Source organism: Mobula birostris, chromosome 6 (genome assembly GCF_030028105.1).
Source record: "Mobula birostris isolate sMobBir1 chromosome 6, sMobBir1.hap1, whole genome shotgun sequence".
NCBI lineage: Eukaryota > Metazoa > Chordata > Chondrichthyes > Myliobatiformes > Myliobatidae > Mobula > Mobula birostris.
The window spans coordinates 84,224,526-84,249,910 of NC_092375.1; the positions used below are offsets into that span (position 1 = coordinate 84,224,526).

At 43.5% G+C, this 25,385-nt stretch overlaps 1 protein-coding gene across 1 annotated transcript; it reads left to right on the top strand.

Annotated features, from left to right (window-relative positions):
* The first annotated feature begins 1,006 nt into the window (after window positions 1-1,006).
* Window positions 1,007-6,395, top strand: LOC140198700 (uncharacterized protein C13orf42). Its single transcript, XM_072259717.1, has 3 exons — window positions 1,007-1,408; window positions 4,691-4,838; window positions 6,151-6,395. The coding sequence occupies exons 1-3, from the start codon at window positions 1,007-1,009 to the stop codon at window positions 6,393-6,395; spliced, it is 795 nt and encodes a 264-aa protein (XP_072115818.1).
* Window positions 6,396-25,385: the final 18,990 nt, after the last annotated feature.

Here is a 25,385-nt window from a genome sequence, read left to right on the forward strand (position 1 = left end):
GTCTCAGTAATTTTATAGTTGTATGCTGTAGCACTTACTTCTTATTCGCAGTTAATTTGTAAATAATACTATTCTTTTGCACTTCTGGTCAGATGCTAATTGCATTTCATTGGCTTTGTATCTATACTCGGCACAATGACAATAAAGTTAAATCTAATCTAATCTAATCTAATATTGGTCTATAGTTATTTCCCTTTTTGTAATACAACATTTATCAAATATGTGAAATCTACCCCCTTTAGTTCCTGATCTCTGCAACGCGCAACAGACAGCCCGATAAACAGTAATTTTATCCCGACCCATTCATGATTTAACACTTGCCCTGCTCCTTTGAAAAGCACGTTGCAAAACGTGGAATAAGTTATTTCTGCTCAGACTTGAAGCAAAAGCAAAGTCTTAACGGTTTAAGATATTTTAAGACATTCGTGATCTCCTCATGAAGTTACTGTATATGCCCAAACTAGCTGTGACTGTAATTGCTCGCTGTATGCATGACACTTCGCTTTTCCTGATTGTTCTTTTCTGGATAAATGATGTTTCAACTAGGCGACGTTAACACCGGCTTTTGTCTGCAAAGGAACAGGGAGACACTTGAGCCCAAGTGCTCGTGTGACAGAGTGGAAGTTGCTATCAAGTTGCAGCTTTATATTACTACAGAGTCAACAGTCCCCAGACATTTTATGCCGTTCAACTCTCCGCCAGCGCAAACCAACCCGGGCGTCCACTGCGACAGCGTTTGTATGCGTTTTCAGCACCCTGGTCAGCACCCTGCTTTGCAGGAAAAAGGAACAGTCAAGCTTACTCAGAGGATTTGCTTTTGAAAGGACATTGGGCAATAATGCAATCAACAATCCGGCAACGGAGGCTCTCCTTCCTGTCAGTCCAGTTTAGATGATAAACCTGTGGTTACAAACCCAAGCACCAGTAAGATGCTGTGAAGATGCTGCTGTTTATCATCACCTAACACTTGGTGGTCTGGGGTATTTCGGAGTTCATCACTTGGGCCATGCTGAAGAAATTGAACGTCATGTTCCGGGCAGACGCCGTGAATGAACTGGGCGAGTCCGGCCGCAGAAGAGAGTGTCCGAGCGAGGAGACCGGCATCAGGCTGGTCCGCAGCACCTCTCTCTACCTGATCGGGGAAAGTTACCAACACACCGGCTGCTCTTTGAAACGCAGCCAGAGCGCAGTGAGCGTGGACTCTTCCATCTACAACATCAAGGCTGAAGACAGGCTGTGGATGTTCTCGAGGACACAAGACTGCCTGCAATACCTACACGACCTGATAGTCCTCCGCCAACAATACCGACCTGCCAGCGACTCCGGCAAGTCCAAGGACCGATCCTCAGTCTCAGTCACACCTCACAAATTCAGCAAGAAGCCACAGACTCGAAAACACACCACCAAAGCAAGTATAACTGTTCCCATTAGCGCACCGTGGTTGCATTTTTAATCTACAAGTTTATAGCTATCTATCCCAGCACGTTAACATCAGGAGATCTGCCATTACTTTACTATTATAGCGTTGGTTCCATGCTGTGCTCAGTGACTCTGGTGGTGGTTGCTTGTGACCGGCGCAGACACAGGGACCCGTTTCTCTGCTGTATAGGCCCATGACGGTATTTTGCCACTCCTATGTGTAAATGGACAATAATCTGCATGCAGGAGGGTATATAAATATTCCATGACATCACTCATAGAACGGGGAGTGGTCGGCTGGTATATAACTGGCCATTTGACGAGCACCTTTCCCTGCGTCAGAATAATAGTGAACAGGCACAGAGCTGGCTGCAAAGCACCCCGGGAGTCCGTGCGGTTTTAAATTCAAGCTTTTCTTTCATCAAGCATGTGTTTACAATTCATAATAACGTTTCTTTCGGAAATCTAACCCGCGTCGCCCTAAAGGTGAAAGCCCGATTGAAAACAAACTCTGCAGGTGGCGGAACTTTGATAAAAAAAGAGAAAGATCGGCAGTGAAACTAGTATCACGGGTCAGACAGCTGTTCCCCAAAGAAGCTTGGCTGTAGCTTCTGGCGGCAGCCGGTCTCCTCGAAGCCATGAGGTTCGAAAGTGACACAGAATCCTGGGCACGTTAGTCAGGCTGGCACTGCTGTACAACGGTCTATGGTGTGATTGGTTGGATAGGATAATATTTACTTGCCATGAGAAGGTTCAATTACAGAGTGGGCACATTCTCAGTGGGGCAATTAAAATCAGAACGCTTTGGATGTCAAAATGATGGAAAATTAAGGGAAAAAGGCATATCAGGTGGATAACACAAGTGCGAATTGTGCTGATCTTAGAAAGTTTGGGGTATAAAAGAGCGAACATGAGAGAAGACTGGCGCAAACGTGAAAGACAATCCAAAAATATTCTATGAGCACAAAACAGTAAACAAGCAGCAATAATAAAGGCCGGGTTTATAAGCACCCAGATGTACTCAATGGTGAGGTATTTAGTGGTACATTACATTGGTCTTTATCACAGCAGATGACACTGCTGAGTCTCAGCAAGGGAAGGTGAAGCTGAGATTCTGGGTGGGTTAGAAGTCGATAAGGAGGTGGTACTAGAATGGTTAGCTGTACCACATGTGGATGAATCACCTGATCTAGAGGCATGCATATCAAACCTACCTCCTTGCACTCTCGTCATTTGATCTGATCACCCTAACGACTGTCAAATGGAGTGATGGGTAGGGCACAAAGGTAAAGAGTAATCACTAGGGATTGGAATAGTTTTAGCTGAAAGGGACATTCCCACTGCATGCTATGGCCTCAGGGGGGAAAGGTTTTTACCTTGACCTTATTTCTTGCAATGGGCTCATTAAGAAATAGCTTAGAGAAAATGCTACCCAATTTTCTGGGCTCAGTTAGAGTAGATGTCATTGGGCAAACCAATTTTGCAGCAAAGTCCTCAGGCATGCACAGGACATAAAGCTTAGGTTAGGAACAGGCAAATCCAGTACCAAAGCAACAAATGGATCACATCCACCTTGCGATTAGTGCATTTCCTTCACACCACATTAGAAACAGGAGGCTGTTCAGTATCCGATAAATGGGCCCTTCACTGGTGAATTGCCATCTCAACTGTCAAAAACCAGATCTGTAAAATTTCATTTTTAAATAGCCTACTGGTTAGACCCATAATTATTTATTTTATGTCATATCAGAAACAGATATCATTAAAATGGGAAACACTATGTGCATTCATACATCCTACACTCTACATTGTTCAAAGAGAGAAGTATCAATTGGACAAGACAGACTTCAATATGTAAATATAACACTGTTTATAAATATACCAACCAATTAAAACTGCAGTGTTTTACAATTCTTGAATATAAAAATACTCACGACACCAAATATTACTTCCATAAAAAAACACTGATACTTGCAAGATTAAAAAATGATTGCATGATTTTAGAACTGCTTAAAACATTTAAATTCATTGCTTGACAATCCCACTGTGTGCAGTCCCAGCCGAGGAATTTACCCTTGAGTCAGGAAGTCATGGCTTTGAACCTTACAGCAGGGATTGAAACATAGTGGTAGGGGGCTAACTTCGCAGGTATGGTGTTAGATTGTCTGACCACTCAGGCTGACATAGAAGAAATATCCCACAGAGCAGAGAAGTCAGACCAAGCTTCCTGAGCAATGTTCACCCACAATCAATATCCTAACCTGGTCTTAATAGGCTGCTGCTTGTGGGATCTTTCTATACACATATTGAGGTCTGTGTTTGAAATGTTATGACAGTCATGGCAAGTCAAAAGTACTTCAATGGCTGAAGACATTATAAGATATCTTGAGATTGGGAAATTTGGAATTTTTATGAAACCCTTTCTTCTAATGTTAATCCCAAATTCAGTGTATTACAAACACATCAAAATATCAGCTGGCCTAAGAGATTTTATTCCTCTTTTAGTTTGCTATTCCTAAACTTTGGTGGAGTTTTCCCCTCTCTTTCTGTAATGGCTTGAGTTTCCTCCTGGTGCTCTGGTTTCTACCTGTAGCCCCAATGTTAGTGGCCACTGTTAGTGCCTGTGGTGGATGGTAAGACTGGGCAGAGAGAGTCAGTTTTGGGAGATTAACAAATAGGATTGGTGTAAATGAGTCAGCACATACTCTGTGGGCCAAATAACCTATTTCCATATACAACCAAGTCCTCAGCTCAGAGATACATTTCTCATCTGCAACTAATTTTTTTGGCAACTGTGGAATACTTTCCATCCTTACCTACTGTCACAACCACGGATTCGGCAGCGAAGTAGATACGGCAATTGCGCTCGTGAATATTCACGTGTCAGCTAATTATTATTTCATTGTGATAGTATTTAATCCCATTTACTCCGTCATAGTATTTGTCGAGACTTGAACACAAAAACGCTTCGCTGCCTTCTTGCATTCCACCTTGCCTGAGAAATTGGACTGTCAAGTCAACTGACTCTGAAGACGAGTGGCATTCGTTTTAATCTCAGTTGTTCTTTTCAGCCGCAGTGTAGGCTTCATTTTCCATTTGAGAGTTTTAGTTTACAGCCCTGTTTGGCCTAGTGTTTATTGTTTTCTTTTCCTTTTAACACTGTTCACATTAAATTCTGTGAACTATCGACCTGCTCCAGTGTCTCTCACTCTGCACTTGGGCTGTGTCCAAATCATGTGACACTTACATAAAACTGTTTTTTATTCAACAGAAAACAAAGGATGAATCCGATCCCACCCCAGCACCAACGGAGGCAGAAACACTGGCATACTTTGATTCAGTCATTGCAGCTTTCGATCAGGGAAACAAGCCCAGAGTTCACACCGCAGAGGGCATGCACCTTGACATGGACTTTGTTAGTAAGTTTGTCTTAGTGGAAATCAAAGTCTAATGTGTTAAGCCTCATTGACCTTCTCACTGAGCCTTTTGGCATTGTAGGTTTACAGTTTCCAAGCAATTCAGTGTCATACAATAACTTCAAACATTTAAAGTAGATTAATATATTCAAAATCAAAATGTATTCCTTTACATTGTGTACCATTGTAACACAGAAAATATTGTTCCAAAAGTTGTAACTATACATAATCACAGTAATGAACAATAAAGCAATTGTATAATCCAACAAAACTTAGTGATCTCCAACTCTGGGTGGACATGAGATTTTTTTTGTTTATATCTTTCATTGTCTGACCGCCTTTTAGGTATCTGTAGATATACAAAATCACAGAGGGTTCTGGGTATGTGGGTGGCAATTTGTTTCTAGTGATTAGGTGGTCAGCAACTAGAAGGACATTGAATACAGTCTCATGTCACAGCTGGTGTAGGGTGCAGGTGTGCAGGGATGTGAAACTGAGGACAAAGAATTGAGCTGAGGTACAGGTTGATGAGCTGCCTTGTGACAATTGGGAGCTGGATCTCACCTCTCCAGTGTCTTCATTTCTTTCAAACATGCTATCTGAAAAACTTGTGTATCTGAAAACTGAGAATGGCTGTACGAGTAGCAACATAACATCCCAGCCCCATAAAAGAGAAAATAACACGAACTGAAGGATTTAGAAATAAAAAGTGTTCATTCATATTGATCCTTAATCACCTTGATTTTGCAGCTGATGAGGTATTTCTGAAGTGCACTCACTGGAGTCATGTGGAAAATATTTACTTAGTTGGTAGATTTGGATATAAATAGGAAACATGGAAGTTTGGTAATGCCAAAACCAGAAACCTTCTGGCATTAATGATCAGGCTGATGAACTGTTGAAACTGGAGATAAATTGGAAATTTCCAAAATGAGATCAATAAACATTAGCTAAAGGCTTTGAAGAATATTCACCCAGTGTAGCTAAATAGAACTATGAAGCAAATCTAATTGAGCAAGGAACAGAATTGAAGGGCTGAATGGCACACCATAGGGTTAATGTTTGTTTATACAGATGATGGTTACATGGCTACCTTCTTATTTTAAACCCCACACAATCCTGACTTCATGTGAAACAATACAGCTCTCAGTTGGTGATAGATCTCCACATGTGTCCTCACTATATGATTACACTTCTGCTCAGTGGCTTGTGGCATGTTACTATGTTAGAAGTGGTTCTTTAACCTAATATAGGAGATCATTGCTTGTGTGCAGATGATAAATCTATCTACTTCTCTTTCTGTATCTGTACCCAGTTGCTACCAGCACAAGTGAACACAGTTTGCATTCCAACTGGATCCTGAAATCACCAAGGAGGTACTCGATTGATGTGGCACATTTGACAAAAGTGGAGGAATTGTCCCGAAAGTACAGTGATGGGTTGCGAATGAGCTTCAAGAGGTTAGAGCGACACCCGATGTACCTGCCCAAGCTGGTCGAAAGCCCAATTCACACAATGAGGTTCAAGCCAAAAGCACAAGATGAAGATGATGAACTGTAGTCAAATTCACAGCATCAGCTTTGAAATGTGTGGACACCAGGCAACAAGCTTGTGTTTAGTCCTTCAAATCTTTGTTTAACATTGCACCTTCCCTATTTAATTCATTAATGTTCAAATGGGTGAGACGAGCAACTATTGCCCAACTCGAAGGTATGGTGAGCCAGTCACTGTAGGTCACTGGTGTTGGATGTCAGGAGTTAAACACATGGAGGGGACTTTGCTCCAATGCGTTTGCTGCCCATAACCAGCCAGGCACTGGAGTCTCAATTCCGCTGTTGATGAAGAAAGCTTGTTGATTTGCCACAGTGCATTTTGTAGATGATGCACACTGCAGCCAAGCGGCAGTGGCAGTGGAGGGAGAAAATGTTCAGGGGGATTAGCAAATAAACATAACTGCCACTGATGCTTGGCAGAAGCTTGATTGATATTACAAAGCAAGTTGTAATTCTTTGGTCTGATGTTCTGTGGTGCAATAACTCCCGTGGCTTGGTACATTTTAAATTCCTAAAATAGATCTATAATAATTAACTAATTCTAAGTAAGATCTGACCTCATCTCTTGCTAATTAACTACCAATGTAACTTTATCTCAGCCGGCAGCCTTTTCAAATTGGGACTTCAGGAAGCCATCCAGTTTCCATTTCGCACAACTATCCCACCATAGTGAAAAAGAACAGCTCTCCTGCTCTGATTAGGGAGTAACTTCTGAGATCCATTGCCAGTCAGCTCCCAGGGATGCCAATTGAGAGACCTTGAATCATAATATTTTAATGGCTAATCTTTTTGTATTTCTACTTCCCTTCTTGTTTTTTTTTTTAACTGGTTTCCCTAAATGCTTTGCAACACACACAAGATACTGGAGGAACTTCTCATGATTGTGATTCCCAGATGCCTTGCTGTGCTTTATCTAAGGATGAGAGACAGGCTCACATCACAGAGACATGGCGGAAGCTTGCTCCTGTTTCCCACTGCCCAGAGATGTGTTTTCTTGTCACCTTCAGATCCCAATGGAGAGAACGGGAAGCTAGTGCAGTGCCTCAAGGCCCAGCCTTACATTGCAGCATCAATCCTAATGTGTGCAAAAGTAGCCTCTGAGCACCTCACCTGGTACACAGCTGTCTGAAGCTCCTTTTCTAATGGGACAGATGCTGACTGGGGCAAGAAGGCTGGACATAAGCTTGCACTCTACAGGATGCAGAAGTTATTCCCAAGGTAATCAGTTGAAATTAAATATCTGGCACTAATATCAGCTTTGTGTCAAAAACACAAAGAATGCTCTCATGCATGCATTGACTCCAATGGGCTTAGTGTAAATGGGTGGTTAACGGTTGGCATGTACTTGGTGGGCTGGAAGGGCTGATTCCATGTTGTACGACTCCCTGCCTTTCGTCAGGCAATGAAGAAGATTTAGGGCAGGTAGTGAGGTCATTTCCTGAGGAAAGGCCAAAAGAAGGAGAGAGAAGCAGACAGCTCTTCGGAGAGAAGGGTAGCAACTTAGGTCTTGCTTGATGAAGGTGTAGCAAAGAAAGAATGGAGATCAGTAAAGGAGGATCCTAGAAGGTGTTCAACAAAGGTGAACGTCATTTGACTCTATGTCTGCGATAGTCAAAACAGATCCATCTAACTCAATCCCGCCTTCCAGCTCTCGTTCCACCACAGCCCTTCAAGCGCGCATCCAAGGGCTGTTATAGGAGGGTTTCTGCCTCTGTCATCTTTTCAGCCTTTGAGTTACGGGACACAATTACCCTGTGGGTGGAAAGAAATTTTCTCATCTCCTCTCTAATCTGGCTATTGTTGCTTTAAGTCTGCACTGCCTGGTTTTACATCTGTTTGCTAAGGGAAATAAAGCCTTCTGGGACCATTCATTATTCCTTACCTCAGTTGTTGTAGTGCCACAAAGCTATACAGCTTTAAAACAGGCTCTTTGGCCCATCTAGTTTATGTTGACCATCAGACGCCAGTTATCCTTACACTAAAGTAATACTCACAGCCTCTTCCATTTCAAAGAAAAGTATCCCGGCCTATCAAATTTCTCCTCATTAGTGCAGTTTTCCAAGTGTAGGAACATCTCTGTAAACCTCCACTACAACCCTTCATCCAGCTATCCAGTGTAAACACATTTTCTCTTATTCAGTGGTGACCAAAGAGAGTAGGGGTTTAAGGACAGTGCTAGATGGGACCATTAATGGATTTCAGAAGATTGAGAATTTGAAAACCAAGGTTCTGCCAGACTTTGAGCCAATAATAGCCCATGAGCAGATAAGGAGACACTCACAAACTGAAGCTGCAAATGCTCAGGTTAAGACTCCAACATATTCCAACAGAGTCAAGGTCAGGAATGAAGTCAGTCACACCATCAACTGATGGCTAGCATAGGTGGTCAAAGGATTATGGAAAAGTGCACATTTAGATAACCTTATGCTTGAGGAATTTGTAGGTATTGTATAAACAGTTTCCCCAGTAAATTTCAATGCCCTTAGACTGCTTTGGCAGCTCTTATTGCAAGGTAAGATGAAGGCGGTCAACTAACCAACCATGGGATTTGATGGATTGTCTGGATAGAGTTTGCTCAGTGGAGTGGATTTTAACTGGATGGTTAACAATTCCTTCTTACTGCTAATCAGATGTTTCTCCTGCCTGCCGAGTGCTGATCTTATTCATAAACATGGGCAGTCTGCAGGTGCTGGAAATCCGAAGCAACATACACAACATGCTGGGGGAACTCAGCAGGCCAGGCAACATCTATAGAAATGCTTAAACAGTCGACGTTTCGGGCCAAGACCCTTCTTCAGGACTGAGAAGGAAGGGTGAAGACGTCAGGATAAAAAGGCAGAGGAAGGAGGCTAACGAGAAGGTGATAGGTGAAGCAAAGGCTGTGCAGTAGGTGAAGGGTTAGGGAAGGGGGAATCTGATAGGAGAGGAGAGTGGACCATAGGGAAGAGGAAGGAGGAGGAGATGCAAGGGCAAGTGTTCAGTAGGTGAGAAGCCGTAAAAGGTCAGAGTGAGGAAGAGGGGAAGGGGGTATCGATTTTATTCAGTCTTCTGTGTGTGTCCTGTGCCACCACTGTCGTAGGCAGAGTCACAGGAGATGACCAATCAGCATATAGAGGGGAGATTGCAAATCTGGCTGAGGGATGCCACAACAACAACCTCTTACTCAACGTCAGACCAAGGAGCTGATTATTGATCAACAGGAGGAAACCCGAGGTCCATGAGCCAGTTCTCATTGGGGGATCAGAGGCGGAGAGGGTCAGCAGCTTTAAATTCCTCATTTCAGAGAACCTGTTCTGGGCCCAGGACATAAGTGCAATTACAAAGAATGCACAGCAGCACCTCTACTTCCTTAAGAGATTGCAAAGAATTGGCATAGTATCTAAAACTTCAACAAACTTCTATAGATATGTAGTGGAGAGTATATTGACTGGCTGCATCACAGCCTGGTATGGAAGCCCCTATGCATACCCTTGAATGGAAGATCCTCCAAAAAGTCCATCATGGGTAAAGCACTACCCACCATTGAGCACATCTACATGAACCGTAGTCACAGGAAAGCAGCCTCCATCATCAGGGAATCCTACCACCAAGGTCATGCTCTGTTTCACTGCTGCCATCGGGAAGAGGGTACAGAGCCTCAGGACTCACACCATCAGGTTCAGGAACAGTTATTACCACTCAACCATCAGGCTCTTGAACCAAAGAGGATAACTTCACTCATCCCATCACTGAACTGTTCCCACAACCCATGGACTCACTTTCAAGGTCTCTTCATCGCATGTTCTCGATGTTTGTTTGTTTGTTTATTTATTTATTTATTTATTATATTTATTATTTTGTTTCTTTTTGTATTTAAAGTTTGTTGGCTGCACTGTTGGTGCAGTCTTTCATTGATTCTATCATGGTTATTGAATTTATTGAGTATGCCCACAAGAAAATGAATCTCAGGGTTGCATATGGTGACGTACATGTACTTTGATAATAATTTACTTTGAACTTTGATGTTTGCTCAGCAACTACTCTGTGAAACACTGTCTTCTTCCACCACAAGAATGTGTATGAAAGTGACCAGAAACTCTTCCTTCCCCTCATCAGTTGCATGGGGTTGGAAGAACATGTTAGGACCAATATTTAATGGTATTGCATCTCTGAAGCCAGTGAAGAGTCAAATAGAGTTTGAAAACTGGACTCACAGCAAACCAGAAGACCATAAGACCATAAGGCATAGGAGCAGAATTAGGCCATTCAGCCCATCGAGTCTGCTCCACCATTCCACCATGGCTGATCCCGGACTCCACTCAACCCCATACACCTGCCTTCTCGTCATATCCTTTGATGCTCTGACCGATCAGGAAACTATCAACTTCTGCCCTAAGTATACCCACGAACTTGGCCTCCACCGCAGTCTGTGGCAGAGCATTCCACAGATTTACTACTCTCTGCCTAAAAAAAATCCTCCTTATCTCTGTACTTAGAAGTCTCCCCTCAATTTTGAGGCTGTGTCCTCCAGTTCTGGATACCCCCACCATAGGAAACATCCTCTCCACTTCCACCCTACCTAGTCCTTTCAATGTTCAGGAGGTGTCAACGAGATCCCAGTTCCTTCTTCTAAGTTCTAGTGAGTTCAGACCAAACCCTACCAAATGCTCCTGATATGTTAACCCCTTCATTCCTGGAATCATCCTCATGAACCTCCGCTAAACTCTCCCCAATGACAACATATTCTTTCTGAGGTATGGGGCCCAAAACTGTTGACAATACTCCAAGTGTGACCTGACTAATGTCTTATAAAGCCTCACTGTTATCTCCTTGCTTTTATACTCTGTTCCCCTTGAAATAAATGCCAATATTGCATTTGCCTTCTTTACAGCCTCAGCCTCAATGGTAAGGCACTGAGGAGTGCAGTGGAACAGAGGGATCTGGGAATACAGATACAAAATTCCCTAAAAGTGTCGTCACAGGTAGATAGGGTCGTAAGGAGAGCTTTTGGTACATTGGCCTTTATTAATCGAAGTATTGAGTATAAGAGTTGGAATGTTATGATGAGGTTGTATAAGGCATTGGTGAGGCCGAATCTGGAGTATTGTGTTCAGTTTTGGTCACCAAATTACAGGAAGGATATAAGTAAGGTTGAAAGAGTGCAGAGAAGGTTTACAAGGATGTTGCCGGGACTTGAGAAACTCAGTTACAGAGAAAGGTTGACTAGGTTAGGACTTTATTCCCTGGAGCGTAGAAGAATGAGGGGAGATTTGATACAGGTATATAAAATTATGATGGGTACAGATAGAGTGAATGCAAGCAGGCTTTTTCCACTGAGGCAAGGGGAGAAAAAAACCAGAGGACATGGGTTAAGGATGAGGGGGAAAAGTTTAAAAGGAACATTAGAGGGGGCTTCTTCACACAGAGAGTGGTGGGAGTATGGAATGAGCTGCCAGACGAGGTGGTAAATGCGGGTTCTTTTTTAACATTTAAGAATAAATTGGACAGATACATGGATGGGAGGTGTATGGAGGGATATGGTCCGTGTGCAGGTCTTGTAACAGTAACTGCACCCACTTCTTTTCCTTCACAGACTACAACATCAGACATACTGCTAGTGTCTTCCAGTGAAGACTGTCGCAAAATACTCATTTAGTTCATCAGCCATTTCCTCATCCCGTTATTATTTCTCCTGCTCATTTTCTAGCAGTCCTATATCCACTCTCATCTCTCTTTTATTTTTAACATACCCGAAAAACTTTTACCATCCACTTTGATATTATTTGCTAGCTTGCATTCATATTTCATCTTTTCCCTTCTAATGATTTTTTAGTTGCTCTCTGTAGGTTTTTAAAAACTTCCCAATCCTCTATCTTCCCACTAATTTTTGTTTTGTTGTATGCCCTTTCTTTTGCTTTTACAACACTCAAGGTATTTTGACACCGCTCCCTGACACTCACGGACCTCTGGCACACTGCTAGAGTTTTCCATAGTGAAGACTGATACAAAGTAACATTAAGTTCATCTGCCATTTCTTTGTCCCCCATTACAACATCACCAGCATCATTTTCCAATGGTCAATATCAACTCTCATCTCCCTTTTACTCTTCATAAAACTGAAAAATACTTTTGGTATCCTGCTTTATATTATTGGCTAGTCTGCCCTCATATTTCATCTTTTCCCTTCTTATAGCTTTTTTAGTTGCCTTTTGTTAGATTTTAATCATCCAACTTCCCACTCGTTTTTGCTGCTTTATGTGCCCTTTCCTTGGGTTTTATATGGTTCTTAACTTCCTTTGTCAGCCACGGTTGCCTACTCCTCCCATTTGAGAACTTCTTCTGTGGGACAAATCTATCCTGCACCTTGTGAACTATTCCCAGAAACTTCAGCCATCTCTGCCCTGACGTCATTCCCACCTGTATTCTCCTCCAAACCACCTGGGCAAGCTCCTCTCTCGCGCCTTTGTAATTCCCTTTATTCCATTGCAATACTGAGACATGTGAGTTATGCTTCTCCCTCTCAAATTGCAGTATGAATTCCATCCTATTATGATCACTGCTTCCTAAGGGTTCATCTACATTAAACCCCTAATAAGATCTGGGTTATTACACAACACCAAAGCTAAGCTAGCCTTTCCCCAAGTAGGCTCAAGCACAAGCTGCTCTCAAAAGCCATCTCGTAGGCATTCAACACACTCCCTCTCTGGCAATCTGACATCAACCTGATTTTCCCAATTCCCCTGCATACTGAAGTCTCCCATTACAATTGTGTCATTACCCTTATTACATGCCTTTTCCAGCTCCCTTTGCTATGTCAAACCCACACTTTGGCTACTAGTTGGAGGCCTATATATGATTCCCATAATTGCAGTTTCTTAACTCCACTCACAAAGATTCAATATTCTTTGACCTTATGTCACTTCTTTCTAAAGATGTAATTCCATCTCTTACCAACAGAGCCACACCACCACCTATGCCTTCCTGTCTGTCCATTTGATATAAAGTATATCCTTTGTTGTTAAGCTCCCAACTACAGCCTTCTTTCAGCCACAACTCAGCGATGGCCACAATGTCATACTGACAGGTATCTAATTGCGCCACAAGTTCATCCACCTTATTCCGAATGCTCCACATATTTAAAATAAGCACCTTCAGTTCTGAATTCTTCACTCTTCTATATTTTTCCTCTGTGGTACAATGTAACTCTTTGCTCTGTCTGCATTTGTACCCAATCATCAGCTTGTCCTTCCTTACATTCATGTTACATCCATCATCTACTTGTAAAATTGCTGGTTCATCCTCAGCTCTATCATACCGGTTTCCATCTTCTGTCCATATTAGTTTAAACTACTTCCAACAGCTCTAGCAAACCTGCCAGCAAGAATACTGGTGCCCTTCGGATTCAAGTGCACCCATCTCTTTTGTGCAGGTCCCACCTGTCCCAGAGTGGTCCCAACTATCCAGAAATCTGAATCCCTGCTCCTTGCTTCAATTCTTCAGCCACGCATTTATCTACCACCTCATCCTATTCTTATCCTGACTGTTGCGTGGCACAGACAGCGAATGAAGTGAACTTTCACTTGCTGAGACAACTGAGCGAATCAGTTGTTTGTTATGAACTAATTGCACTTGTGATCGCTTCTACTGACAATTACCAGTTATAAACCTTTCACATCCAGACAGTATGGAAACTGAACTCAAATTCTCCCACAGTGGGATTTGAAGTCACATTTCACTTGATTATTAATCAATCCTCTAGATCCCTAATTCCACATAACCACCAAAAGAATGAACCCATACATTCCCATGACCCAAAGTAATTATGAATTGATGTTGTTAAAAGAGCGAATCTGCATTGAATAACACATTATGTTTATGCATTGGGCATTTAGTCTGTGAAATGGATGTAAAATCCACAAGAAATACATCAATGAGAATACAGTAATAATATTTGCACCAGATACTTGAACCACGACTTCCATGTGGAAAGAAAGGACCATCAGCAAACTTAGAATATGAAACATACCATCGATTATCGCACAAAACAACACAGGGCAGGCTCTTCAGCCCAAGACATTGTGTAGAACTAATTAAACCAATAATTACTAATTAACGTAATCCTTCTTCCTGCATATTAACCATATCTTTCCATTCTCTGTATATTCATCTGCGTATCTAAGAGACTCTTAAATGCTGCAATGAATTCCATAAATTTACCACCTTCTGGCTAAAGAAATGCTAAAGAAAATCTATGTTCTAGGGGGACGTCCATATATTCTAAGGCCGTGTCCTCTGGTTTTTGAGACTCTCCCACTATAGGAAGGATCCTCCCCATGTCCATTCTGTCTAGGCCTTTCAATATTCGACAGGTTTCAGTGAGATTCCCCTCATTCTCTTAAACTCCATTGAGGACAGGCACAGATCTATTAAATACTGTTCATGCATTTACCCTTTCATTCCCAGGATCATTCTTGAGAATCTCTTCTGTATATTCTTAAATGCCAGCACATTCTTTCCCAGAGAAGGGGCCCAAAATTGCGCACAATGCTCCAAGTGCAGTCAAATCAATGTGTTATAAAGCCTCCGCACTAATTCCTTGCTTAAATATTCTAGTCATCTTGAAATGAAGGCAAACACTGCATTTGCTTTCCTTACTACTGACTCAGCCTGCAAGTTAACCTTTAGGGAATTCTGCACAAGGAGTCTCAAGTCCTTTTGCACCTCTGATTTCTGAATTTTCTCCCCAATTAGAAAATAGTCTACACATTTATTCCTTCTAGCGAAATGCATGACCATACACTTCCCTGCACTGTATTTCATCTGCCACTTCTTTGCCCATTCTCTTAATCTGTCTAACCCTTTCTGCACTCCTCAACACTACCTGGCCCTCTACCTATATTTGTATGATCCAGAAACTTACCACAAAATCATCAGTTCCAGCAATCAAATCATTGACATATAACATGATAAGGAGCAGTCCGAACACCACTAGTCAGCAGCAGCCAACCAGAAAAGGCTCCCTTTATTCCCATTGTTTCCCCTCTGTCAGTCAGCCAATCTTCTGTCCATGCCAGTATCTTTCATGTAAGACCATGGGTTCTTATCTTGTTTAGCAGACTTACGTACAGCTCCTTGTCAAAGACCTTCTGAAAATCTGAGTACACAACATCAACTGACACTCCTTTGTTTATCCTGCTTGTTATTTTACTCAACAGATTTGTCAAGCAAAATTTCCCTTTAAAGAAACCATGCTGACTTTGGCCTATTTTATCATGTGCCTCGAAGTACCCAGAAACCTCAGCCTTAACAATGGTTCCAGCATCTTCCCAACCACTGAAGTCAAACTAACTGGCCTATAAATTTGTGTTTTTTGCCTCCCTCCCTTCTTAAAGAGTGGAATGACATTTACAGTTTTCCAGTCCACCGGAACCATTCCAGAATCTTTTGACTCTTGAAAGATCATTACTAATGCCTCCACAGTCTCTGCAACCACCTCTATCAGAACTCTAGAGTGTAGTTCATCTGGGGCTCAGGTAACTTATCTACTTTCAGACCTTTCAGCACCCCAAGCTTCTCCTTAGGAATAGTGACTATGCTCACCTCTGACCCCTGACGCTCTTGAATTTCAGGCATACTGCTAGTGTTTTCCACAGTGAAGACCGACACAAAATACTTATTCAGTTCACCTGCTATTTCTTTGCCCTCCCCTGTTACTACCTCTCCAGCATCATTTCCTAGTGGTCCGATATCTACTCTCACCTCTCTTTTACTCTCTATATACCTGAAAAACTTTTGGCATCCTCTTTTATATTATTGTCTGTTTACCTTCATATTTCATCTTACCTCTCCTTATTGCTTTTTAGTTGCTTTCTGTTGTTTTTTTTTTTCAATCTTCTAGCTTCCCACTATTTTTTGTTATATTATATGTCCCCTCTCAACTTAAATGCAGACCACCTGCTATTGGACATTTCACTCCTGGGAGAAAGAGACTGGTTGTCTATGCCTCATACAATTTTATAAGCTTCAATCAAATCTCCGCTCAGGCTCCACCACTCTAAAGAAACATGATAGCATTCTCAGCTTGGGGTTAGGAGGTTGTATGTTGTAGGCAAGATTCCAGGTGAACCCTATTGTGTGTTATGTTATTGGAATGGTTATCTTTTTGATGTGCATTAAGCCAGTGGCTATCTGCCCTTTATGCTAGATGTTCTTATTGAACGGTGGACTGGAAATGGCAAAGAGCTGATGCAAAGCAGGTGTGGATATCTCCATGCACTTTGCCAACCAAGGCAAGAGGGTGCTGTCCTACCACAAGAGCATCTCCATGACTGACTGCTTGCACTTGCTCTCTGCTCCTCCAGCAGCACTTTAACTGGTTGATGTAATGAGGTTGGGTAGGACGTTCCCTGATGGTTGGGCCACTGTTCTAGTACTCCTGAGTTTAAACAATATCCACAAAGGCATCAAAGGATGAGATTGTTCGGATATCTCAGACTGTCTCACATTTGGCCTATACGTGGCATTGTGTTACACAGAGTATTATGTGTGCAGCTACAACAGAAACCATTCAAACCCCTGCCCGTTTCCTGGTGTTAAACATTATCTGCCATCTAATGAAATAACCTGAGAACAGCTGTAGCCCTTTGAGTCTCCTCTGCATTGAACTAGATCTTATTTTCCTGTATCTCAACTCCAGTTACCTATCTTTGTTCCTCAATAATCTCCCTAACTGCAGCCATCCCATCACTGAGTATCGTTGTTTTCAACACACCTGATTCAAGTACCTGGCATTGTCTTCCTGCAATAACGGACAGATTATGCATTGGGGTAGGTGGAGGTGGCCAGAAATTATTTTGGGTGGGAGGCTGTGAACAGGGTCACAAACTAATCCAGGCTGTAGCTACCTGCTGGATCCCTGGACATTGTACAAAATGACAAAAACTCAGTATAACAGGGTAAAGAAAATACCATTTCTGCTAATTACCCGATCTGAACTCTCAATGGTAAACTCTGGAGTCCATAGCTCTGCCACAGGTAGTTCCGCCGATAAGAAGCTAGACTGACCTGCCTAGAGTATTTCCCAAGCTGGTCCCTTGTGCCCAGGCCTAGTATTGCATGTGGTTTGTGACCAACAACCCTGGCATTGCATATGTTCCAAGCCTGGCATTGCCTAGTCTTTGGTCACTATAATGGCTGTTCTATAGGCCTGAGTGTATAAGTCCTGAATCTGGCACCAGGGTGGCTTGAGAACCGGAGCCCAGGGAAAAGGCAGACGGTAATGGGGATTTCTTTCCTCAAACTTCAACTGCATTGTCCACAGTTCCTCAGATCCTCACGTATAACCAGCCTTTCATGTAAATAGTGATGACATCATCAACTGTTCCAATTGGGGAACTGTGCAATGAAAACTGATTTGCATCAGCATCACAGGCACACCGTGCATTGCATAATATGGGAGCACCATCTCAATAAATTCTCAGCAGATTGCCAGACCTCCCCTCACCTTGTCTGAAGAAGCAACATGACCCTTGAGTGGTGTAGCCCAGTTTGGTGTGTCGCTCGCACAGTATCCCCCACTCGTTCCCCTCAAACACTTCACTCGCAGTATCCTTCCAATTTCTTTCACACTATAAAACCAACCAATAAAATCCCGGTATTATTCTGGTAAATCTGTACTCTGTCCCGTTCCACACCCAATAAACGTGGCTCAGCCAGAGTGATTAACACCAGCCATGAGTCCTGTCCAGCAGACTAATCACGTTCCGACATCAGACTATCTTTCAAGAGGCTGAGCCCTCACAAGGCGACTGTCCCAGATGGAGTACCAGATAGGGCTCTGAAAACCTGTGCCAACTAACTGGTTGGCGTGTTCAAAGCCATTTTCAATCTCTCATTGCTACAGTCGGAAGTTCCCACATGGTTCAAAAGGTAACAATTTTACTGGTGCCCAAGAAGAGCAGGGTGAGCTGCTTAATGACTGTTGTCCAGTAGCACTCATCTACAGTGATGAAGTGCTTTGAGAGGTTGGTCACGGCCAGAATCAACTCCTGCCTAAGCAAGGACCTGGACCCACTGCAGTTTGCCAATCGCCACAATAGGTCTGTGACGAACGCGATCTCATTGGCTCTCCACACGACCTCAGATCACCTGTACAATACAAATACCGATGCCAGGATGCTGTTTATTGTCAACAGCTCAGCATTTATTACCACCATTCCTACAGTTCTGATCGAAAAGCTCCAGCACCTAGGCCTCTGTATCTCCCTCTGCAACCGGATCCTTGATTTCCTAACCAGAAAACCACAATCTGTGCAGATTGGAAATAGTATCTCCACCTCTCTGATAATCAACACGGGCTACCTCAGGGATGCCTGCTTAGCCCACTACTCCACTCTCTCTACACCTACGACTGTGTGGCTATGCACATTTCAAATGCCATCTATAAATTTGATGATGATACAACCATTGCTGGCAAAATCTCAGGTGGTGATGAGTGGCCGTACAGGGGTGAGATATAGTTGAGTGGTGTCGCAGGAACAACCTTGCACTCAATGTCGTAAAGACCAGGAATTCTGCAGATGCTGGAAATTCAAGCAGCAGCCATCAAAATTGCTGGTGAACGCAGCAGGCCAGGCAGCATCTCTAGGAAGAGGTACAGTTGCCAGTCCTGACGAAGGGTCTCGGCCCGAAAAGTCGACTGTACCTCTTCCTAGAGATGTTGCCTGGCCTGCTGCGTTCACCAGCAACTTTGATGTGTGTTGCTTGTACTCAATGTCAGTAGGATCAAAGAAATGAGTGTGGTCTTCAGAAAAGGTTAGATGAGGGAACACACACCAATCCTCATAGAGGGATCAGAAATGGAAAGAGTGAGAAAATTCAAGTTCCAGGGTGTCAATATCTCTGAGGACCTAACCTGGACCGAACATATCGATGCAGCTGTAAAGAAGGCAAGACAGTGGCTATATTTCATTATGAGCTTGAGAAGGTTTGGCATGTCACCAAAAATACTCACAAATTTCTCTACAGGTGTACGAGGTGAGCATTCTAACTGACTGCATCTCCGCCTGGTATTGGGGGGTGGGGGGGGTGGGAGGGGCTACAGCACAGGATCGAAATAAGCTGCAGAGTTGTAAAATTACTCAACTCCATAAGGGGCACTAGCCTCTGTAGTATCCAGGATATCTTCAAGGAGCGATGCCTCAGAAAAGCGACTTCCATCATTAAGAACCCCCACCCCCAGGACGTGCCCTCTTCTCATTGCTATCACCAGGAAGGAAGCACAGAAGTCTGAAGGCACACACTTCAATGATTCAGGATCAGCTTCTTCCCCTCTGCCATCCAATTTCTGAACGGACATTGAACCCATGAACACTACTTTGTTATTTCCTATTTTTGCACTACTTACTTAACTGTTTTGTATACAGTATATACTTAATGTAGTTCACAGTTCTTTCCCTCTCTTTTATCATGTATTGTATTGTACTGCTGCCACAAATTTAACAATGTCATGACATTTGCCGGTGATATTAAATCTGATTGTGATTCTGATTCTCTAGGTGATTGCAAACAGCAGGATTACATTATTTTGGTACTGAGGGAGTGCCATGTGGTCCGAGACCATATCTATTCTCATAGAAGACGTAAAGGAGCCTAAGACGTAGGAGGAACAAGTGAATTCCTCCAGTATTCTGACTAGGAGAGCTCCTTCAGGAGCCACTAAGGGAAGGTTATCAAGTTACCTCAATGCTGTTTGTGAGAACTTTGCTGTTTCCACATTGTCTGCTACCCTTGCTACATTCTAACGCTTCTAAGGTAATCTGTGACTGCAAGGTCCTTTGGAATATTCCAAGCCTTACATAAATGTATCTGCTTCCTTTCCAAAGACTTCTGTTATTATTTGGAGATACAGTGCGGTGACAGGCCCTTCCAGCGCACAGCAATGAGCCATTCTGGTCCAATGATTCTGTGCAGGCCACTTCCAGCCGTGTGACCAATTATAACTATCCTACTAACTGGTGTGTCTTTGGAATGTGGGAGGAGATTGGAGCTTCTGGAGGAAACCCAGATAGACACAGGGAGAAAGTACAGCCCCCTTACAAACAGCGGTGGAATTGAACCCAGTTCGATGCACTGTAGCAGCAATACATTGACTGCTTCGCTACCCGGCTGCCCCACACTGTTGTTATCATTGTAATTCAGGATATCATACACACAAAGCTTCAGGACATTCAGTGGAATATAGCAAAAAACACAAGTCCCGAGCTCCCTGCCAGAGGCAATTCTCCCTGACAGGGCATACCTCATTACTATCTCAAGAGGTCGGTCTTTTGTTGGCAGTATTGTAGAGATCCCCATAAATATTTCAACAATCCAACAATATTCAAGTTATATTTACTATTTGTATACTCAAAAACTGCCTCTAGACTCAGACTTTTATTTCAATGGTGTCAATACTTCTGATCCTGACATGGCAGAAATGACATGCGAGTACCCGATGAAACCAGGTTGTTGGTTAGAGGGCTCTTTTGTTTAAATGCCAAAGCCTCATCCTGTAACAATGATCCTTCCCAATCAGTGATGTAGTGATCCCTTAATTACGAATTGGGAAGACTGATGTGGCAGACAGACTTCACTAAATTATGTGTCTCTGTTGCTCACAGTTTCCTATTAGTTATTTATTTATTGAGGATTTATTTGAATTATATCAAGAGTGAAGTCCTATTTCAGCAACACGGAGGGTTTAGGCTGATACTCCAGTCTTGAGCAGAACTGCAAGGTTAGATGTTCCACCTGGTGACCCGGAGAAAATTTACAAGGATGTTGCTGGGACTTGAGGACCTGAGTTATAGGGAAAGGTTGAATAGGTTCGGACTTTATTCCCTGGAGCATTGAAAATGAGATCATAAGACCATAAGACATAGGAGCCAAATTAGGCCATTTGGCCTATCGAGTCTGCTCCGCCATTCAGTCATGGCTGATCCTTTTTCTCCCTCCTCAGCCTCACTTTCCGGCCTTTTCCCCATAACCTTTGATGCCATGTCCAATCAAGAACCTATCGATTTCTGCCTTAAGTATACCCAACAACCTGGCCTCCTCTGCTCGCTGTGGTAACAAATTCCACAAATGCACCACAGTCTGGCTAAAGAAATTTTTCCACATCTCTGTTTTAAATGGATGCCCCTTTATCTTGAGGCTGTGCCCTCTTGTTCCAGACTCCCCCAGGAAAGGAAACAATCTTTCCACATCTACTCTGTCTAGGCCTTTCAACATTCAAAAGGTTTCAATAGGATCCCCCCGCATCCTTCTAAATTCCAGCAAGTACAGGCTCAGAGCCATCAAACGTTCCTCATATGATAACCCTTTCATTCCCAAAATCATCTTTGTGAACCTCCTCTGAACTGTCTCCAAATCCAGCACAGATTTTCTTAGATAAAGAACCCAAAACTGTTCAGAATACTTAAGGTCAGGCCTCACCAATGCCTTCTGTATCACATCATGGCTCTTATATTCTAGACCTCTTGAAATTAATGCTAACCTTGCAATTGCCTTCCTCACCACCACCTCAACTTGCAAGTTAGCCTTTAGGGTGTTCTGCACAAGGACTCCCAAGTCCCTTTGCATCTCAGATTTTTGGATTTTCCTCCATTTAGAAAATAGTCTACACATTTATTTCTTTTACCCAAGTGCATGACTATGTATTTTTCAATATTGTATTTCATTTGCCACTTTCTAGCCCATTCTCCTAAGTCCTTCTGCAGCCTTCCTGTTTCCTCAACACTATCTGCCCCTCCACCAATCTTCATATCATCCGCAAACATGGCAACAAAGCCACCTATTCCATCATCTAGATCATTGATATACAGCATACAGAGAAACGGACCCAACACTGATCCCTGTGGTACACCACTAGTCACTGACAGCCCACCAGAAAGGGATCCTCGCTGCCTCCTACCAATCAGCCAATGCTCTAACCATGCTAATAACTTTCCTCTAATACCATGGGCTCTTAACTTGGTAAGCAGCCGCACGTGGCACCTTGTCAAAGGCCTTCTGAACATCCAAATATATAACATCCACTGCATCCCCTTTATCTATCCTACTTCTCAAAGAACTCCAACAGGTTCATCAGTAAGATTCTCCCTCGAGGAAACCATGCTGACTTTGTCCTACACTGTCCTGTGTCAGCAAGTACTCCATCACCTCGTCCTTAACAATTGACTCCAACATCTTCCCAACTCTGAGATCAGGCTAGCTGGCCTATAATTTCCTCTTTGCTGCCTCCCTCTTTTCGTAAAGAGGAGTGACATTTGCAATTTTCCAGTCCCCTGGAACCTGAAAAATGAGGGGAGATTTGATAGGGGTGCACAAAATTATGAGGGGTATAGATAGAATAAATATAAGCAGGTTTTTTCCGCTGAGATTGTGAGACTCTAGAGGTCATAGGATAGGGGGTAAAAAGGAGAAATATTTAAGGGGAACCTGAAGAGGAACATTTTCACCCAGAGGGTGGTGAGAGTGTGGAACAAGCTGCCTATTCCTCTTTTTTCAGCCCTTTACCTATTCCACCCATGTCCTCCCAGCTTCTTAACTTCATCCTCCCTCCCCCACCTACCTGGCTTCATCTATCACCTTCTAACAGGTATGCCTTCCCCTCCCCCGGCCTTCTTATTTGGCTACACAAAATGATCTGCAGATACTGTAAAAGATCAAAGCAACACTTTCAGTACGCTGGATGAACTCAGCAGGTCGGGCAGCATCAGTCAGAAATGATGAGTCGACGTTTCGGGCTGGAACCCTTCGTCAGGACTGAAGAATGAAAGATGGGGAAGGATTTGAAGAATGCTTATAGTTGATAGACCAGTAATTTGAAAAACAAAGGGGTGGGGGAGGGGAAGCATTGACGTCATAGTTCCCCTTGTCCTTACCTACCACCCCACCAGCCTCCGGATCCAGCACATTATCCTCCGCAACTTCTGCCACCTTCAACAGGACCCCACCACTAAGCACATCTTTCCCTCTCCACCCCTCTCCGCTTTCCGCAGCGATCGGTCCCTCCGTGACTCCCTAATCCACACGTCCCTCCCCACTGATCTCCCACCCGGCACTTATCTCTGTAAGCGTAAATGCTACACCTGTTCCTACACCTCATCTCTTGCAACCATTCAGGGCCCCAAACAGTCCTTCCAGGTGAGACAACACTTCACTTGTGAGTCTGTTGGGGTCACCTATTGCATCCGGTGCTCCCAGTGCGGCCTCCTCTACATCGGTGAAACCCGACGCAGATTGGGGGACCACTTCGTCGAGCACCTCCACTCCGTTCGCCACAAGAGACAGGATCTCCCGGTAGCCACCCACTTCAACTCTGCGTCCCATTCCCATTCAGGTATGTCCATACATGGCCTCCTCTACTGCCATGATGAGGCTAAACTCAGATTGGAGCAGCAATACCTCATATACCGTCTAGGTAATCTCCAGCCCCTTGGTATGACCATAGAATTCTCCAACTTCCAGTAATTCCCTCCCCCTCCCTTCTTCTATCCCTATTTCACTCTACCCCTCCCCCAGCTCCCTCATGGTTCCGCCTCCTTCTTCTACTACCCATTGTTTTCAAGGTCAATGCTTCCCCTCCCCCACCCCTTTGTCTTTCAAATTACTGGTCTTTCAACTATAAGCATTCTTCAAATCCTTCCCCATCTTTCATTCTTCAGTCCTGACAAAGGGTTCCGGCCCGAAACGTCGACTCATCGTTTCTGACTGATGCTGCCCGACCTGCTGACTTCTTATTTGGCTTCTTCCCCGCGTCCTTTTCAGTCCTGATAGGACCATAAGATATAGGAGCAGAATTAGATCATTTTATTCATCGAGTCTGCTCTGCCATTTCATCATGGCTGATCCATTTCCCTCTCAGGCCCAGTCTCCTGCCTTCTCCCCGTATCCATTCATGCCCTGACTAATCAACGTCTGTCCCAATGACGTGGCCTCCACAGCTGTCTGACTAAATAACTTCCTTCCTCCTCACCTCCATTCTAAATGGACACCTCTCTATTATGAGGCTGTGTCCTCTGGTTTTAGACTCCCCTAGCAGAGGAAACATCCTCTCCACATCCACTCTATCCAGCTCTTTGAACATTAGATAGGTTTGAAAGAGGTCCCTTTCCCTCCATTCTTCTGAATTCTAGTGATGAAGGAGCTCAGCTCGGCCCGAAACATCAGCTATTTATTCATATCCAAAGACGCTGTCTAACCTGCTGAGTTCTTCCAGCATCTTGTGTGTGTGTTGTGCTGGATTTCCAGCGTCTGTAGAATCTCTGGTGTTTATCCAATCATTGTTGTTTTTGGAGTCTTTCTGTGCATAATTCAGTTGTTGCATTTCTTAACTTGCATTAATGCAAACAGCACTGATGCTGGGTCTTTGTCCAAAACATCTTCTACCCTTTTGCGTTCACATATGCTGCTTGACTTGCAGAGTTTCTGCGGCAGTAATTTTTGCTATAACACACTGCTGGGGGAATAGCAATGCCACACTTTCACCACATGGTGGCAGCACATCACTCAATAAGAAAACCATTCCACAGAGTGTGGCTAAGCAAAACCTTCTGCAAGGCTGTTCGCACTCAAGAGATTCTGCAGATGCTGGAAATCTGGACCAAAATACACAAAGTGCTGGAAATGTAGACATAGAGATCAAGAAAGGCAAAAGAAGTGTCAAAATGGACTAAGTAAATTTGAGGGCAGGTTGGAAGTTGGAGGCGAATATGATGAAATTGCCAAGGTCAGCATGGGTGCAGGAAACAGCACCAATGCAGTGTAGTTGGGGACTGTTACCAGTAACAGCTTGCTACACGGGCTGTTTCCCATAGCCAGTGAAAAGGGAGGTAGGGCTGGGACCAACGCAAGTGCTTATGGCTACAGCTTTGGGCTGGAGAAGGTGAGAGGAGCTGAATGAGAAGTTGTGAAGAGTGAGAACCTGTTCTGCCAGACAGAGGAGGGTGACGATAGAGAGGAACTGGTTGAGTGG

Excerpts from the sequence above, each read along its gene's own strand:
- LOC140198700 (XM_072259717.1), top strand. The coding sequence starts at position 1,007 with ATGCTGAAGAAATTGAACGTCATGTTCCGGGCAGACGCCGTGAATGAA. Across the intron at positions 1,409-4,690 it reads CTCGAAAACACACCACCAAA|AAAACAAAGGATGAATCCGA; the intron begins GCAAGTATAACT and ends TTTATTCAACAG. Across the intron at positions 4,839-6,150 it reads CCTTGACATGGACTTTGTTA|TTGCTACCAGCACAAGTGAA; the intron begins GTAAGTTTGTCT and ends ATCTGTACCCAG.